Here is an 18,691-nt window from a genome sequence, read left to right as displayed (position 1 = left end):
GTTCCTTGTTTCTTTTTGAAGTTTGTCTAATAGAAAATTTAAGATTCACATGTGGCTCACATTTTATTTCAGAAGATCACCTCCTTTTTAAAATCTCAGGCTGCCTGCTCAAAGGACCAGAGCCAGGAAGGAAGGTCATAAAATCTGAAATTTTAAAATAATTATTGTTACATTCTTTTCATTTTTGAATAGCCACTATATATATATATATATATTTTTTTTTTTTTTTTTTTTCTTAAAGACAGAGTTTTGCTCTTGTTGCCCAGGTTGGAGTGCAATGGCACAATCTCGGCTCACCGCAACCTCCGCCTCCCAGGTTCAAGCTGTTCTCCTGCCTCAGCCTCCTGAGTACCTGGGATAACAGGCATGGGCCACCACGACCCACTAATTTTATATTTTTTGTAAGGACTGGGTTTCTCCATGTTGGTCAGGCTGGTCTCTAACTCCCGATCTCAGGTGATCTGCCAGCTTCGGCCTTCCAAAATGTTGGGATTACGGGCGTGAGCCACCGCGCCCGGCCCCATATATTATTTATAAGTGCATATGACCTTACACACAAGGTTAAATGCAAATAACCTCTGGAGTGGGCCTGGCTCAGCTCAGGGAGGAGCCCTATCAGAGAAGGATGCAGCCCAGGCTGTCACTCTTCTTTCAGCCCCGCATCTCTTCACATCTTCCGTCAATCATGGCCTGAGGGGGCGGGGATTTAAATGTTATCCAATCAGAGACGCTACGCAGGGAACCGTCCAATCAGGCACGCAGGTGAAGCGGACAGGGTGGCTTCCGGGTTTGGCGGGGCCTTTGTCTCTCGCTGTGGCCTGAGCTCCAGGTCTCGTCTTCACCGCTCTGTGTCCTCTGCTCCTAGAGGTCCAGGCTCTGTGGCCCTGTGACCTGCAGGTATTGGGAGATCTACAGCTAAGACGCCAGGAACCCCTGGAAGCCTAGAAATGGTGAGTGTGCCTGGTCCCACATCCCCAGAGAGGGGAGGGGCTGGTTGTAACGGGTGGGAAGTGGCTGTGGCGGGACTCAGGCCTCCCGGCAGTCAGCTGCACAGTCTGCGCCCCGAGTTCTCCTTGCCCAGCTGGGCCTCAGTCCCCAACAGCCATAAGATGGCGGCTGCGCTGACAGGCGGGCCCGAGCACGTCCTGTCTCTTCCTTGAGCAGTGACTGTGCCCTGGCCTGGATCCCTCTCTGGGCAGCTCTGCATCCGCAGCGCCGCGTCTCTCCCAGACTGTTCAGGGACCACCGGAGGATCGTCATGGGAGAATCCTGACTTGGGATGCGAGTTCATGAATGGGAAGAACTTTGGTCCTGGGTTCCTGGTTCGTCTTTTCTCCTATTAAAAAATGTACAGGCCGGGAGGGTTGGCTCACGTATGTAATCCCAGTACTTTGGGAGGCCGAGGCAGGCGCATCACTAAGTCAGGAGTTCAAGACCAGCCTGGCCAGCATAGTGAAACCCCTTCTTTACTAAAAATACAAAAATTTGCCGAGCATGGTGGCACACGCCTGTAGTCCCAGCTACTTGGGAGACTAAGGCAGGAGAATCACTTGAATCTGAGAGGTGGAGGTTGCAAGTGAGCCGAGATCGTGCCACTGCACTACAGCCTGTGTAACAGAGCAAGACTCCGTCTCGAGAAAAAAAAAAAATGTACAGAAGTCACCGCAAAAATGTTAAAGAAATTAATCAAAGAGTGATTTAAAAACTGTAGAGCACCCAGCTGTGGTTTGTAATTTGTTGTTCATGGCGGGGCTTGAAGGAAAGACTTTTATAAGGTGCATGATGAAGAAAGCCAAATTCAGTAATTGGTTAGGTACCGTTATGTAGTTTCTTAGTTTGTACAATAAAGGTGAAAATTTTCTGGTTATGTAATCAGAGCTTAATTGGCAGTATACAGTTGGTTAAGCCTGAATTTTGTGTCTTTCTTTTTTTTTTTTTTTTTTTGAGACGGAGTCTCGCTCTGTCACCCAGAATTTTCAAAACGATGCGCTTGAGTTAGATTTTTTTTTTTTTTTTGAGATGGAGTCTCGCTCTTGTCGCCCAGGCTGGAGTGCAGTGGCACAATCTCGGCTCACTACAACTTCCGCCACTGCCCGTGTTCAAGCTTCTCCTGCCTCAGCCTCTTGAGTAGCTGGAATTACAAGCGCCCGCCACCCTGCCCAGCTAATTTTTGTACTTTTAGTAGAGACGGGGTTTCACCATGTTGGCCTGGCTGGCCTCGAACTCTTGACCTCAGATGATCCGCCTGCCTTGGCCTCCCAAATGCTGGGATTACAGGCGTGAGCTACCACGCCCAGCCACGTTAGCTCTTTTTAAAAGTAGGAACCCAGAGTCTAGAGACACCTTAGTCTAATTGCCTGCCACTCAATTATTTTCACACTCCATGGGGAACTGATTTTCTGCTGCATTTTTCACCTGTGTCCCAAGCAGGGTCTTAAGTCTAACTCCCGTCCTCCATTTCTCCAGCCTCACTCTGGCTTGCAGTAAGATACTAAATTTCCAGTTCTTTCTGGCATTCCCAAATGCCAACTTTTCCTCCCTAATTCACATTATCACCTATTTGTCCTTTAGTGTACTTGTTTATACCATATTTTAATTAGTTATTTTCTGACAAAGCATTAAGTAGTGCTTTTGATAAGATTTGTTATCTGTTTGTAAATATTTCCCATGAGAAGAAAGCAAAGAATAATCCCCTGACACTGTATTGTAAAAACTCTCTGTGCTTCTTCTTGTATCTTCTCTGGGCACAGAGATCTTGTCTCAGGATGCTTTGGGGTCAAGGTTTTCCTTTGGAAACTTTATGAGGTGATGTGTCCTCAGCCACCCGTCAGTTTTTTTCTAATCCTGGGTTTCAGTACTGTCTGGGGATAAACCAAGATATCCACCATGGTTATGTCAGCTAGAGTGTCTAGTGGATGTCAGCTTCTGGGTTATTTTCTCCCGTAGGAGAACCTGAAGTCTGGAGTGTATCCTCTCAAGGAAGCAAGTGGATGCCCTGGGGCTGACAGGAATCTTCTGGTGTACTCTTTTTATGAAAAGGTAACCCCTTGAGATGTTAAAATTGTCTTGACCCAACCCAGCTTTCATTTCTTGGAGACACATTGCTGGTCAACCAATCAGACTGTGGCATTGAGGGGAAAACAAATAATTTTTGCCTCTGGATTGTCTAAGGGGGCAGAAAAATAGTGAAATAAATATACCCAAAGTAAAATAGTGGAAAAAAGTGGAACATTTGTGACAGAAAAAATAGTATCCCAAAAAACAAAAAGAAAAAGAAAAACACTGACCCCAGTGAGATGGTGTAAGAACTTGCAAAGTTAAATGCCCGTGGGACAGTCACTGGGGCATAGTGTGGTATCTCCTGAGTGGGTGGTTCTTGAGCACATAAGTGAGCAGGAGTGGGTGGAAGACTGTTTCAAGTGATGGAATGGCCTGACTTGAAACATGAGTCAGACACATCTGTTTTTTCATCAGCACTGCCACTCCCTGGGTTTGTCACCTTGAAAAGATTTGTTCACTTATTTTAACCTCAGTTTTTTAGCTGTAAATTGTATTAGTAGGGCTTGAAAGGTAGGAAAATATTTATCAAAGGCATAAAAGTGGTGGGTTTAAGAAAAAAAATAGTATCTAATAATATATTCCATTCATTAAAAATTCTCTATTCCATTTTTCCCCCCAGGGTGAGTTTAGGAATTTTCTCAGGTGTGTTTTTTATGGCTGGGTGATTTCAAACAGAATTCTAAGGCTCAGCTTTTAGCATGCTACCAAGGAAATGAGTAGGGAAAATCTCTGTTTCATTTTTTTGTAGAAAATAAATACATTTCTACAAGAAAATGTGGTAGATAATTGGCGAGTTACACAGATTCATGAAAACATCAGTTTCTCTCTCTGCAGGGTAAATTTTTGACAGTGAATATCTCTGTTCAAATCCTGTTATCTTGATTTCTGAGTTTCATGCTAAATTTTATGAGATGAAACTTGGTACCACCTAGAAGTTTTCCCATATGACTAATTGTTTACTAAATGATTCTTAATGGAATTAATAAAATAATGCATATATTATGTGAAAGAAATAGATACTTTTGCTTTTTTTATTGAGGTATAAGTTGAAAACACCTTAAAATTTCCTTCCCTTGTATGAACTCTGTGACTAATTTTGCTAGATTTTTCAAACACATAGTTTCAAAAACCAAGCAAGTAACTCTAACATAGAAATTAAAGCTTGAGCCCAGTGACTCAGAGCTAAGGCTAGTATTGAGCCTGCAAAAGGAGTTTATTACAGGCCCAGTTAGTTTTTTTCTGGGGAGCCTCCGCTGCAGATGTCCCAGCCTGCTCACTCTAGCTGTGGAAGAAGCTTTTCTGCTGAGAGAAGCTACAGAGTCCTGGAAAGGTGGGGACCCACAGGCAGACGCAGTTAAGATTAAGATGGTAGGGGATTGAGAGGGTCTTACTGATGATAAAGTTGTTATTGTTTGAAGGCAGTTTCTAGACTTTGTAATATATAACAAAGTTAGATTTATGTTAAAAATTTGAATTCCAAAGGACTATTGCAACAGGAGGAAATACCAACTGCAAGAACCTTAAGGATTGCAAAGTTTAGGCAGAAAAGGGCTTTCTTTCATGGGGAGGAGCAAACAAAATTAGAAAGAAGTTGGAGACCGCCGGATGCCGTGGCTCACGCCTGTAATCTCAGCACTTTGGGAGGCCGAGGCAGGTGGATCACGAGGTCAGGAGATGGAGACACATCCTGGCTAACATGGTGAAACCCCATCTCTACTAAAAATACAAAAAAATCAGCCAGGCGTGGTCGCAGGTGCCTGTAGTCCCAGATACTCGGGAGGCTGAGGCAGGAGAATGGCGTGAACCCAGGAGGCAGAGCTGGCAGTGAGCCTAGATCGCACCACTGCACTCCAGCCTGGATGACAGGGCCAGACTCCGTCTCAAAAAAAAAAAAAAAAAAAAAAAAAGAAGTTGGAGGGGACTGGCAAATGAAGGGTGAAATAATCAGATTTTAGATCAGAAAATGTTTTACCCTGAAGTCAGCACGTTCTTAGGAGGGACATAAAATGGAGTTGTATATTGGCTCAGATTGAGGATAGCTCCAAGTTCAGGAGCCTGTGAAAAATTTTATTTAGACCACTGAAGACAAATTCAGCTGATTTTTTTTTAATGAGAAAAAGAAAATGTGCAGAGTTCTTATAGGAAAGGGGTCAGAATCCAAACCCCAAGAGAGGGTTCTTGGATTTCGCTCAAGGAAGAATTCAGGGTGAGTCTACGGAGTAAAGTAAAAGCAAGTTTATTAGGAAACAGAAGGAATAAAAGAATGGCTTACTCTACAGGCAGAGCAGCCCTGAGGGCTACTGGTTGCCCTTTATGGTTATTTCTTGATTATATGCTAAACAAGGGGTGGATTATTTTTGCCTTCCCAATTAGACAATATAATTTCCTGATGTTTCCATGATGTCTCCATGGCATTTTGTAAACTGTCATGGCACTGGTGGGAGTGTAGCAGTGAGGACGACCAGAGGTCATGCTCATCCCATCTTGGTTTTGGTGGGTTTTATCCACCTTCTTTACTGCAACCTGTTTTTATCACCCAGATCTTTATAACCTGTATCTTGTGCTGAACTCATCCTGTGACTTAGAATGCCTAACCATCTGGGAGTGCAGCCCCGCAGGTCTCAGCCTCATTTTACCCAGCCCCTATTCAAAATGGATTTGCCCTGATTCAATATGCCTCCGACATTTCTTTTTTTTTTTTTTTTTTTTCAAAATCTGAGATGGAGTCTCACTCTGTTGCCCAGGCTGGAGTGCAACAGCATCATCTCGGCTCACTGCAACCTCCACCTGCCGGGTTCGAGTATTTCTCCTGCCTCAGCCTCCCCAGTAGCTGGGATTACAGGCGCCTGCCACCATGCCTAGCTAATTTTTGTACTTTTTTTTTTTTTTTGTAGTCCAATCAGTTTACTCTGCTTTCTCCATCTCCTTCTCCCATTACTCAGCCACTGGAACTGGGAAACCTCCTACTTTCCCCCTCTTTGTACTCTTTCCACAATTCATCTTGTCTTTCTGCAGCCATATCTTCTTAATACAGACTGAAGGTTCTGTCACTGAGAATAGAGTGATCCATAAACCTGGTCATCGCACTTTTTATGAGACAGTGATGTGGGCCCCAGATCCATGGCCTGGTTTCCTCTGGATGCACTCCTGGATCTAATTTTTGTATTTTTAGTAGAGACGGGGTTTCACCATGTTGACCAGGATGGTCTCCATCTCTTGACCTCGTGATCTACCTGCCTCAGCCTCCCAAAGTGCTGGGATTACAGGCATGAGCCATCGTGCCTGGCCGTAATCTCTGACTTTTTTTTTTTTTTTTCTTGAGACTGAGTCTTGCTCTGTTGCCCCGGCTGGAGTTCAATGGCACGATCTCAGCTCACTGCAACCTCCGCCTGCCGGGTTCAAGTGATTCTCCTGCCTCAGCCTTCTGAGTAGCTGGGATTATAGGCACATGCCACCACACCCGGCCAGTTTTTGTATTTTTAGTAGAGATGGAGTTTCACCATGTTGGTCAGGCTGGTCTCAAACTCCTGACCTTGTGATCTGCCTGCCCCTGCCTCCCAAAGTGTTGGGGTTACAGGCGTGAGCCACCGTGCCCGGCCAATCTCTGACTTCTTTAAGCAGTGTTTTGTGATTCTTGTCATAGGGATCTTTCACCATTCTGATTAGCTGTATTCCTAGATATTCTTTTTGTGGCAATTGTGAATGGGATTATGTTTTTGATTTGGCTTTTGGCTTGGATGTTTTGATGTATGGAGATGTACGTGTATTTTGTATCCTGAAACTTTGCTAAAGCTGTTTATCAGTTTAAAGAGCTTTCCTGCTGAGACTATAGGGTTTTGAAGATACAGAATCATGTCATCTGCACACAGGGATAGTTAGACTTCCTTTTTTTTTTTTTTTTGAGATGGAGTCTCGCTCTGTCACCCAGGCTGGAGTGCAGTGGCGCAATCTCGGCTCACTGCAAGCTCCGCCTCCCGGGTTCACGCCATTCTTCTGCCTCAGCCTCTCCGAGTAGCTGGGACTACAGGCGCCCGCCACCACGCCCGGCTAATTTTTTTGTATTTTTAGTAGAGACGGGGTTTCACCGTGGTCTCGATCTCCTGACCTCGTGATCTGCCCGCCTCGGACTCCCAGAGTGCTGGGATTACAAGCGTGAGCCGCCGCGCCCAGCCTAGACTTGCTTTCTTCCTGTTTGGATGCCTTTTCTTTTCTTTTCTTTTTTTTTTTTTTTTTTTAGAGTCTTGCTCTCGCCAGGCTGGAGTGCAGTGGTGTGATCTCGGCTCACTGCAGGCTCCGGCTCCCGGGTTCAAGTGATTCTCCTGCCTCAGCCTCCTGAGTAGCTGGGACTACAGGCGCATGCCACTATGCCCAGCTAAGTTTTGTATTTTTAGGAGAGACAGGGTTTCACCATGTTGGCCAGGATGGTCTCGATCTCTTGACCTCGTGATCCACCCACCTCAGCCTCCCAAAGTGCTGGGATTACAGGCGTGAGCCCCCATGCCTGGCAGATGCCTTTTATTTTCATCTCTTCTCTGATTGCTCTGGCCAGGATTTCCAATTTTATGTTGAATAGGATGTTTGAGAGAAGGCATCCTTATCTTGTGCCAGTTTTCAAGGAGGAATGCTTCCAGCTTGTGTCTATTCAGTATGTTGGCTGTAAGTTTGTCGTTGATGTCTCATTGTTTTGAAGTATATACCTTCAATGCCTAGTTTGTTGAGGTTTTTAAACATGAAAAACGTTAAATTATATTGAAAGTGTTTTTAGCATCTATTGAGATAATGTTGGTATTTGTTATTAGTTCTCTTTATGTGATGAATAATATTTATTGATTGTATATTGAACCACCTTGCCTCCCAGAGATGCAGCCTATTTGATTATAGTGGATTAGCTTTTTGATGTTCTTCTGAATTCAGTTTCCCAGTATTTTGTTGAGGATATTTTCATCAATGTTCATCAAGGATATTGGCTTGAAGTTTTCTGTCTTTTTTTTTTTTTTTTTTTTTTATCTCTGCCAGGTTTTGGTATGAGAATGATGCTATTCTTATATATAATGAGTTGAAAAGGAGTCCTTTTCAATATTTTGAAATATTTTTAGTAGAAGTGGTACTAGCTCTTTTTTGTATATCTGGTAGACTTCAGCTAGGAATTTGTCTGGTTCTTTGCTTTTTTTTGGCTAGTAGGCTATTTCTTACTAATGCAATTTTTGGAGCTTGTTATTGGTCTATTCAGGGATTCAGTTTCTTATTTGTTCAGTCTCCGGAAAATGTGTGTTTGCTCCCAGGTTACTATTCTCAAGCTTGGCCCAGATAAACTCTCTTATATTCATGTTGCCTCAGCATTTTCCTTTTAGGTAGTCATATCACATAGAATGAGCTAGAGCAGCCTCTATGAGGGGATCTCTCCTTTGATTGTACTCCACTTGCTGTAACACCCAAGAATGCAGAGTGTGGTTGATCCTACCTAGAATCTGCACATAAGGTCTGGCCTCTTCCTGGGATTTACAGGACATGGCCAGACTTTAGATTGAGAATGTCCAGAAAACCAGCAGGAGGCATTTTCTCCATTGTGAGCTGTCAACATAGACATCTTAAAGCCCCCTTTGAGAGTGTGGTTCTTTAAGCTTTTCAGATCTTATTCAGTGATTTGCCACAGTTATGTGAGAGGCTCCAGATATAAATAGAATCTGATGACAGAATCAGCATTTTAAGAGTGAGATATCAAAGTCATAATGTATCCAGAGCCATGACCACAACTATACCTACCTGTAAAATGTGATACTGGAGTAGAGTATTCTTGTCTTTCTTCTTACCCAAAAGCTAGCAAATTGGGACAAGTGATTAGGTTCTGGAGCTCCACCAGGCCATTTTCTATTTAGAATCAGCCTGAATCTCTCCAGCCTGGATTATCATTGGGCCATCAGCCCAGGGTCACTAAGAACCCTCTCACAATCACCTACGCATCTTTGAGACATTTGAGGATGTCCAGGGCAGAATTGTGTCAGGCTGACAAGAGTGGTTAATTCTGCTTCTGGCTTGGTGTAAGAGAAATGAGTCATTCTGTGTGTGTGTGGTTTTTTTGGGGTTTTTTTTTTCTTCTTTTTTTTCTTTTTTTAGATGGAGTATTGCTCTATCACCCAGGCTGGAGTGTGGTGGCACGATCTCGGCTCACTGCAACCTCCGCCTCCCGGGTTCAAGTGACTCTTCTGCCTCAGCCTCCCGAATAGCTGGGAATACAGGCGCTTGCCACCATGCCTGGCTAATTTTTGCATTTTTAGTAGAGACGGGGTTTCACCATATTGCACAGGCTGGTCTTGAACTCCTGACCTTGTGATCCACCCACCTTAGCCTCCCAAAATGCTGGGATCACAGGTATGAGCCACCATGCCTGGCAATTCTGTGTTTTTTTCCTCCCCTCATACAAGAGATAAGTTTGGTTGGTACCCAGATGAGAGTTTCTCAAGTTTCCTGGTACTTGGATGAAAGCAATAGGAGGTCTGGTGACTCAAACAGATAAAGTAATTGTTTTCATTTTATATGGCCATTCAAAAAACAGATGAAGCAGTCATGATCCTTACTATCCAGGAACATTTTGTCTAGACTAACAACTGGATACGTGGGTGAATTAAGCATTATATGATTGGTACAATGAATAGATGTGTCCAAAAAAAATTTGGGCCACTGTTTTATATTGTTACTTCTGATATCATCAGCTAAAGGGATATTTATGGAGTGAAGATTTGTTATTATTTGTGTTTCTTTTACTTTGCCAAGAATATATATCTTCTAATATAAATTATTCTAAAGAACTTTAATACATTTGTTTAAATTGCTTATTAGTATATGTTATAACATTGACAGGGCAGTGGCAAAAATAGATTAAAGTTACATAAGCTCTGGGATTTAAGATTCTCTTATGTAAGCTTAGGAAAAACAGAACTGGAAATACCTTGGTGGCAGAGAGAACAGAATTCTACATAGGGTCCTTTCCCTGCCCAAATTCTGTTCAGATTCACCCTTTTTGGAGGCCTTATTTATGTCTGGCCCCACTCTGGAGCCTTGCCTCACAAAACTGATTTATAAAAATCAGAGTTTTGGCCGGGTGTAGTGACTCACACCTGTAATTCCAACACTTTGGGAGGCCGAGGCAGACAGATCACGAGGTCAGGAGTTTGAGACCAGCCTGACTAACATGGTGAAACCCCGTCTCTACTAAAAATACAAAAATTAGCCGGGCGTGGTGGCACATGCCTGTAATCCCAGCTGCGCAGGAGGCTGAGGCGGGAGAATCGCTTGAACCCGGGAGGCAGAGGTTGCACTGAGCCAAGATTGTGCCACTGCACTCCAGCCTGGCGACAGAGCGAGACTCCTTCTAAAAAAAAAAGATTTGGAGTTTTGTCTGGTGAATCCTGCTGCTTTTCTAGAGCTGGTGCTCACAATTTTCTGAAACCCAAAAACAGATAAATGACAGAAATAAACTATTTATTTTAGGATCTTATTTTTAAATTTTGTGTTAAAACCAGTGCTTACAGAAACATTCCATTTAGCACCTTGTTTTCTGTTTCTGCCAATCTAGCAGTTGCTCCACAAAGTCACAAACAAGTAAAAGTATACACAATAAAAATTTCTCTAAACTACATTAAACTTTTTCTATGTTCTGATCATCTGCCTATATTTAACTTTTATTCTATATATTTAAAACAAAATCAATGACAGAGAAACAGAGGAAGAAATAAAAATGCTGAACCCTTTATCTAAATCCTGGGAATTATTGAACACTTAGTATCAACTTCTAGGGTGTTATTAGGATTAAATCACAAAATGTGTTATTCCCAGCACAGTGCCCTGTAACATACCCTTGAGCACATAGTACCTGCTTAATAAACATTGCATTTGTATATGTGTACATGTTATTTTCCAAAGGCAGATTTATTCAGACATTGCTGCCTTCCGTTTGTTCTGTAAACTTTAAAGAGCCAGCAAAGAATATAAAACTTTAAGATGGAGATTGGTTTTATTTGTACCAGAAGTATTTGTGTTGTGACAAGAGTGCTAAGTGTAAGGGACTCTGTGCTGTACCTGCTTCTCTAACAAATGCTAATAATGAGCCCAGGGGGAACAACATCAGCATTGACAGGGAACTTGTTTGAAACACCCATTCATGAACCCTTTTCAAACTTGCAGATTCGCATTACATAGAGTGGGGCCAAAATTACCAAGCGAGTTTTAAGCTCATTAAAGTTTGAGAGGCAGTGCTTAGCTAAGTGGTTATCAGCCCCATCTTGTTTTTTTGTTTTGTTTTGGTTTTGGTTTTGAGACAGGATCTCACTCTGTCACCTAGTCTGGAGTGCAATGGCATAATCTTGGCTCACTGAAACCTCCGCCTCCGAGGTTCAAGCCATTCTTATGCCTCAGCCTCCTGAGTAGCTGGGATTACAGGCACCTGCCACCATTCCTGGCTAATTTTTTGTGTTTTTAGTAGAGATGAGGTTACACCATGTTGGCCAGGCTGATCTTGAACTCCTTACCTCAGGTGATCCATGTGCCTCGGCCTCCCAAAGTGCTGGGATTACAGGTGTGAGCCACTGCGCCCGGCCTCTGCCCAGTCTTCTAATTAGGATGACATGGCAGAAATCTCTGTACTTACGCCCTTTCCACGGATTTTGTTTATTGTTCTGGGTGGAAGCATCCATGTTGTTTTAATGAAGTGCCTTATGTGACTCTAAGGTGAGGCCAGAATTCATGAGAGCTAAGTGCCACCTTTGCACTAAAGGGTGGTCACAGGGCCCGTTCTGTTTGGGTTTGGTAGGGACAGGGGAGTGTGGCTCATATTTCCATTACTGTAGCAGAAATTGCTGGTGTCTGTGGCAGGGGAGGGCACCTGAGGACAGGAAAAGAGAAACATACTTTTATATTCATAGAGCAGCTCATTGTTCCTGAATCCCTTCTGTTATAAAGGACAGAGAAATGGGTGGACTTTTTCTGCAGGACCTTCCTTCTGTTTGTGTGCGTGACGGTAGCAGACAAAAAGGTGGTGCTGACATTTTTAAAGGAACATTCTCAAAATGCAGGTATAACTTTTCCAGAGAATGTTATCTAAAAAGGATTTTCAGAGAAGGAGAGAGAAAAAATGGCTTTTTTTCAGCTAAACATGTCTCAGACGAAGAGCTGTGTGCACTCTGCTTCATGGAATGCCACGTGTTTAGTACTTGCAGATCTTTACTTCTCTATTTGTGTTTTTCCTCCTTAAGGTGTTTGTTTTAACTACATTTAAAAATTCTTATAATATTCAAGGCTCTCTGCAAAACATTTCTTTACTATATACCAGAGCTTTCTCTACATTCTCTACATCATGGCTTCTTATATGCCATGCAGAATTCCTACCATAAATTTATAATTGGCACTATTAAAAATGTTCCCTTTGTGGCTGTTAAACATGGGGAGATGTAGATACTTAAGATTCCTATTGGGGAAAAGCTGGGGTCCCTAGTAAAGATGGAGAATATGTAATGTTGAGGTTTCATCTGTTTTCTCTATTAACTCTATGCAGAACAGGATTAAGAAAATGCTTATTTAAACAGAATACCATTTATTACCCAGAAAGTTCTGAAAAAAATTATTAGGAGATACCTGCTCTCTAGGGTGCTAAAGAAAGTCTACTTAAAATCACTATTAAAAATAACAGAACATGGGCGATATCTGTATCTTGAACTTTGTATAAAACTGATGTATCTTTATGGTTACATTCAGACTATAATTTACTATTTGAGGGGCAATATCTTAGCAGTGATGCCGTGTTCTTCTATGTGCATCAGCACATCATAAAAATTTGTTGGCCGGGTGTGGTGGCTCACACCTGTAATCCCAGCACTTTGGGAGGCCGAGGTGGATGGATCACCTGAGGTCGGGAGTTCGAGACCAGACTGACCAACATGGAGAAACCCCGTCTCTACTAAAAATGCAAAATTAGCTGGGCATTGGGAGGTTGAGGCAGGAGAATCACTTGAACCCAGGAGGTGGAGGTTGCAGTGAGCCGAGATGGTGTCATTGCATTCCAGCCTGGGCAACAAGAGCAAAACTCCGTCTCAAAGAAAAAAAAAAGAAGAAAGAAATTTAGAAATTCAGACTTTACTTCAGATCTTCTGAAGAAAAAAAATCTGCACAACAGGATCTCCAGTTTATTGTTCACCTTTAAAGTTGAGAGGTACCTTCGAGCTCAACATGTCTTTTTTGTCTGAAAAATATACACAACTCAAACTTTATGATGTAAATATAGCACTCAAAGTGTACAATTTTTTGTTTATGCCCTCAATTTTATGCTTCTCATCCAGAGACGTATCATATATATACTGGTGTTATGGATCTTATGCCATTCTCTTCTCTCAGAGTTAGAGAAAACATTAGATAATATTTCTGTGTGAAAAATTATTGGGGCTGGGCATGGTGGCTCATGCCTGTAATTCCAGCATTTTGGGAGGCCAAGGCGGGTGGATCACCTGAGGTTGAGAGTTCGTGACCAGCCTGACCAACATGGAGAAACCTGGTCTCTACTAAAAATACAAAATTAGCCGAATGTGGTGGCGCATGCCTGTAATCCCAGCTACTCGGGAGGCTGAGGCAGGAGAATTGCTTGAAGCCAGGATGCAGAGGTTGCCTCTGTCTCAAAAAAAAAAAAAAAAAAAAAATTATTGAATAATTTCAGTCATTCCTGTAAGTCAGAACCAATTCTCTTTATTCTCTCATTTCACTTTAATTCAAATAATAAATTCTGGGCCGGGCGCAGTGGCTCAAGCCTGTAATCCCAGAACTTTGGGAGGCCGAGGCGGGCGGATCACGAGGTCAGGAGATCGAGACCATCTTGGCTAACACGGTGAGACCCCGTCTCTACCAAAAATACAAAAAATTAGCCGGGCGTGTTGGCGGGCACCTGTAGTCCCAGCTACTTGGGAGGCTGAGGCAGGAGAATGGCGTGAACCCGGGAGGCGGAGCTTGCAGTGAGCTGAGATCACGCCACTGCACTCCAGCCTGGGGGACAGAGCAAGACTCCGTCTCAAAAAAAAATAAAAAAATAATAAATTCTGCCTGTGGCCACTTGGTAAATATACGTGTGTCTTGTGTGCTTGTGTTTTTCAGGGGCCGTTGACGTTTAGGGATGTGGCCATAGAATTCTCTCTGGAGGAGTGGCAATGCCTGGACACTGCTCAGCAGGATTTGTATAGAAAAGTGATGTTAGAGAACTACAGAAACCTGGTCTTCTTGGGTGAGAATAACTTTAGTACACAGTTACTAATATACCCTAAAGCTTTCATTTCTCTTTTTTTGAGAATAATTTTTGGTAATTTATGCTTTGCATGAATGAGTTTCTGATACTTGTTCTTAAGAAAACCTTGAGGATTTTTCCATATAGAAAAGAATTTTTTCAAGATGTTTTATCTTGACTTAAACTTTGCACATTCCTGGGCTGATCTGTATCCTTCACTCTAGATTAGTGGCAATTCCAGAAATTTAGTGGCATAAAATATTGTTGTCCATATCTTAAAATCTATTTGCTACCACCAATTTTTGATTAATGAATACCAGGTAGTGAAATTAAGAACATACAAATGTAAAATATTTTCTAAATACTTAGAAATTTCTGTTATAAATTAGTATTTTTAGGATTAATTTTCTAGAATATTCTACATGCTCTTTACTAAGCACAGTACTAGGTTGGTAACTGAAGAATATGAGAAAGATTCATGTTATTTATTTTCAATAAAGCAGGTATTGCTGTTTCTAAGCCAGACCTGATCACCTGTCTAGAGCAAGGAAAAGAGCCCTGGAATATGAAGAGACATGCGATGGTAGATGAACCCCCAGGTAGGTGAGAGTGAACACAACAGACGACATGAATGAGAGGTCCAAAAAAAAAGAAAGCCAATGCTTAAAATGTTATTTGAGAAGCTGTGTTCCAAAGCAAGTATTTTCTGGGAAGCCTGAGTTTTTTTTTTTAATTTCGCTCTCACATAGGGGCATCTTCTATCTTATGCTTTTAAATTCTTTAAGGATTCTTTCCCTTTGGTGATCTCCCTTCAAGTTTGCTGTCAGAACCAAAGTCCTCTTCATGGCATGCGAGACTCACAGTCTGACTGCTTTTCCATTGTTTTGGGGGACACACAAATATCTACATGATTTTGAGAAACTCTATGTTAAACTATTTTCTTTTCTTTTCTTTTTTCTTTTTTTTTTTTTTTTTGAGACTGAGTTTCATGCTTGTTGCCCAGGCTAAAGTGCAATGGCGCGATCTAGGCTCACTGCAACCTCCGCCTCCTGGATTCAAGCAATTCTCCTGTCTCAGCCTCCCGAGTAGGTGGAATTACAGGCACCCGCCACCATGCCCAGTTAATCTTTTGTATTTTTAGTAGAGACAGGGTTTCACCATGTTGGGCAGGCTGGTCTTGAACTCCTGACCTCAAGTGATCCACCCGCCTTGGCCTCCCAAAGTACTGGGATTACAGGTGTGAACCACTGCACCTGGCCAAACTATTTTCTTAGTTCTCTTTTTGCATCATATCTGAAATGTGTAAGAGTAGTGGTTTCTGTTCCATTGTTTTTTGTTGTTGTTGTTAACTTTTCTGCACATTCCATTCTGTTCTTATTACTATGTTCTCGAAACATAGTTTGAAATTATAAAGTATGATGTCTTTCTACTTTGTTCTTTTTCCTCATGATTGCTTTGGTTATTTGAAGTTTATTGTAGTTTCTTGTAAATTTTAGAATTGTATTTTCCATTACTGTGAAGAAAAATGCCACTGAAATTTTGATAGGTAATTTATTGAATCTATAGATTACTTAGATAATAGGACACTTTAACAATATTTATTTTTTCAATCTGTAGACATGCAATATTTTTAAATTTGTGTCTTCTCTAATTTCTTTTATTAATAACTTATATCTTTCATTGTAAAGATTTTTTACTTCCTTGTTCTCAGAAATTTGTTATTTTAATGCTATTTTAAATTGTTTTCTTTCTCCGTTAGTTTGTTTTAAGTGTATGGAATAATAACTTAATACTTGTGTGTTAATTTTGTGGTTTGCTAATTTACTGAGTGTATTAATTCAGACAAATTTCAATGTAGTGTTCATGGTTTTTTATATATAAGATCATATGATCCACAAACAGCAACTTTTTACTTGTCTTCAATTTCAGTGGCTTTTTAAAAATGTTTTTGACTCATTTTTCTGCCACATACTTCCAGTGCTATGTTAAAATAGAAGCATTGACAATGGGCACAATATAGTTTTGCATTAGTGTCTGTGAATTTGAAGGAACAAACAACTCCTCAAGCTTCTATAAACTGGTTTCAGTAGGTAAAGATCTTTTTCTGTCATGTCTCCAGGGTCATAGAATGCTCTCTGGGTTTGTAGTGGAGAGGGGGTGTAGCTTGATTGCAAGGCTGCTGGGTCTGCACTAGGGTCCACCTTTAGTTGGCTTGTTACAGGGGCTTGGGTAGTTGTAATTCCCATTTTATTTTTGGACAGACTGAATATCCTTCAGGACTTTGATCTGTGGAGCAGACAATAGGGCAGGTTTCTGCAGTCAGGTTCATATATAATGGCCCTTATATCAGGATGTGAATGAGTATGGCTTTTATTGAGTACCAGAGAGGATTACTGTAGTTATGCAGACAAATTCTTTTTTAATGGTATATCAGTGTTGCACAGCAGATTTTATGAGTAAATATGTCACTTACTATTGTTGTGCAGTTTCATATCAGTGTTTTGTTAGTGTAGGTTTCTTAACATTGAGTTATTGTGTTTTTTTGTTTCACTTTTGTATTATAATTTTAGACAGTTTGCAATTTGGTTTATCTCTTATAATTAAGAGATAAATCAGTCATATGTCTGTCACAATTAGATATATATGTATGTGTGTTTATCTATAAATATGACCCCAATATTGGTTATGGCTTATCTTGTGTATATTTTTTCTTAGCTAATTTTTAGTGGTGGTTTTATCTCACCTAAGTGAGTAGTCATGGAAATATTTTCACCCTCTCTTATTTTCACCATGTGTTTAATGATGATGTTTCTCTCACCTTTGTGTGAGAGAAACACTTTTGTAATTTGAAGGTAATTTTTGAAAAGATTTGTAAATCTGTATTTTTTTCAGTTTTTCCTTTAGAAAAATTAATTGTTGTAAAAACACATAATATTTACCATCTTAAGTCTATTTAAGTGTACATTTTAGGGCCAGACATGGTGGTGGCTCACATCTGTAATCCAGGCATTTGAGCTCAAAAGTTTGAGACCAACCTGGGAAACATAGGGAGATTCCCTCTCTAAAAAAATGGTTTTTAAAAATAGCCAGGCATGGTATTGTGCATCTGTGCTTCAGGCTACTTGCAAGATTGAGGTGGGAGGGTTACTTGAGCCTCGGAGTTGGAGGCCGAAGTGAGCCATAATTGCACCACTGCACTCCAGCTTTTTGACAGAGTGAGACTTTGTCTCCAAAAAAAAAAAAAAAAAAAAACCACAGCCCTGCATTTCAGGCAGGCATGTTAATTATATTCACATTGTTATGCAAAAGACTTAGATATTTTACATTTTGTGAAACTAAAACTCAATACCCATTAAATAACAGCAACCCATTTTACCCTCTTTCCAGCCCTTAACAAACACCCTTCCACTTTCTGTTTTTATGAGTATGACTAATTAAAATATCTCATATAAGTGGAGTCATACTGTATCCATCATTTCATTACTGGCTTATTTCAGGTGACATAGTATTCTCAAAGTTTATCTTAAAATGTGACAAGATTTTCTTTTTTTTTTTTTTCTTTTTTATTTCTGAGACGGAGTCTCCTGTTGGCCCAGGCTGGAGTGCAATGATGCAATCTCAGCTCACTGCAACCTCTGCCTCCCCAGTTCAAGCGATTCTCCTGCTTCAGCCTCCCGAGTAACTGGGACTACAGGCATGTGCCACGATGCCTGGCTAACTTTTTTTATTTTTAGTAGAGAGAGGGTTTCACCATGTTGGTCAGGCTGGTCTCGAACTCCTGACCTCAGGTGATCTGCCATCCTCAGCCTCCCAAAGTGCTGGGATTACAGGTGTGAGTCACACGCTTGGCAAGATTTTGCTTTTAAAGACTGAGTAATATTTCACTGTACACATGTTACATTTTTGATGTGTTTATAAATCAAGAGACACCTGGGTTGCTTCAGCCTTTTAGCTTTTGTGAATACTAGTACAATAAACATGGATGTTCAAATATGTCTTCCAGGTCATGTGTTGCATATTTTAAATTGATAAACAGGATTGCTGTATTTGATGATAATTCCATTTTTAATTATTTGAGAAACAATTTATAACATTTAAAAATAATGACTGCATCTTTGTTTACTACCAACAATCAACATAGGTTTTATTTTCATTGCATCATCAACAGACTTGGTGTTTTTAAATAATTTATAGTGGCCATCGTAATGGTTTCATTTTTCATTGTTATTTTTATGTGTTTCTCTACCAATTATTAATTTTGCATGTCATTTCAAATGCTTTTTTCATTTGTGTATCTTTTGTGATAAAAATTTAGTTCAATTGTTAATTTTCAAATCAAGTTATTTAACTTATTCAGTTTTAAGGGTTTTTTAT

At 40.9% G+C, this 18,691-nt stretch overlaps 1 protein-coding gene across 3 annotated transcripts in view; it reads left to right on the top strand.

The window, feature by feature from the left end:
• Nucleotides 1–800: 800 nt before the first annotated feature.
• The window catches only part of ZNF430 (zinc finger protein 430), a 39,060-nt gene continuing 21,169 nt past the window's right edge, over nt 801–18,691 (top strand). For 2 of the 3 annotated variants that reach the window (XM_032170276.2, XM_058424608.1), the window contains exons 1-4: nt 801–950; nt 2,947–3,039; nt 14,191–14,317; nt 14,818–14,916. In XM_032170276.2, the coding sequence (XP_032026167.1) occupies nt 948–950; nt 2,947–3,039; nt 14,191–14,317; nt 14,818–14,916 (322 nt within the window). In that variant the 5' untranslated portion in view covers nt 801–947. The remainder of the gene's footprint in view (nt 951–2,946; nt 3,040–14,190; nt 14,318–14,817; nt 14,917–18,691) is intronic. The other variant, XM_032170277.2, reaches the window with a different exon arrangement.

This window comes from Hylobates moloch, unplaced genomic scaffold (genome assembly GCF_009828535.3).
Source record: "Hylobates moloch isolate HMO894 unplaced genomic scaffold, HMol_V3 SCAFFOLD_12, whole genome shotgun sequence".
NCBI lineage: Eukaryota > Metazoa > Chordata > Mammalia > Primates > Hylobatidae > Hylobates > Hylobates moloch.
The sequence above is the reverse complement of the archived record's forward strand: the minus strand, read 5'-3'. Positions and strand labels throughout refer to the sequence as shown.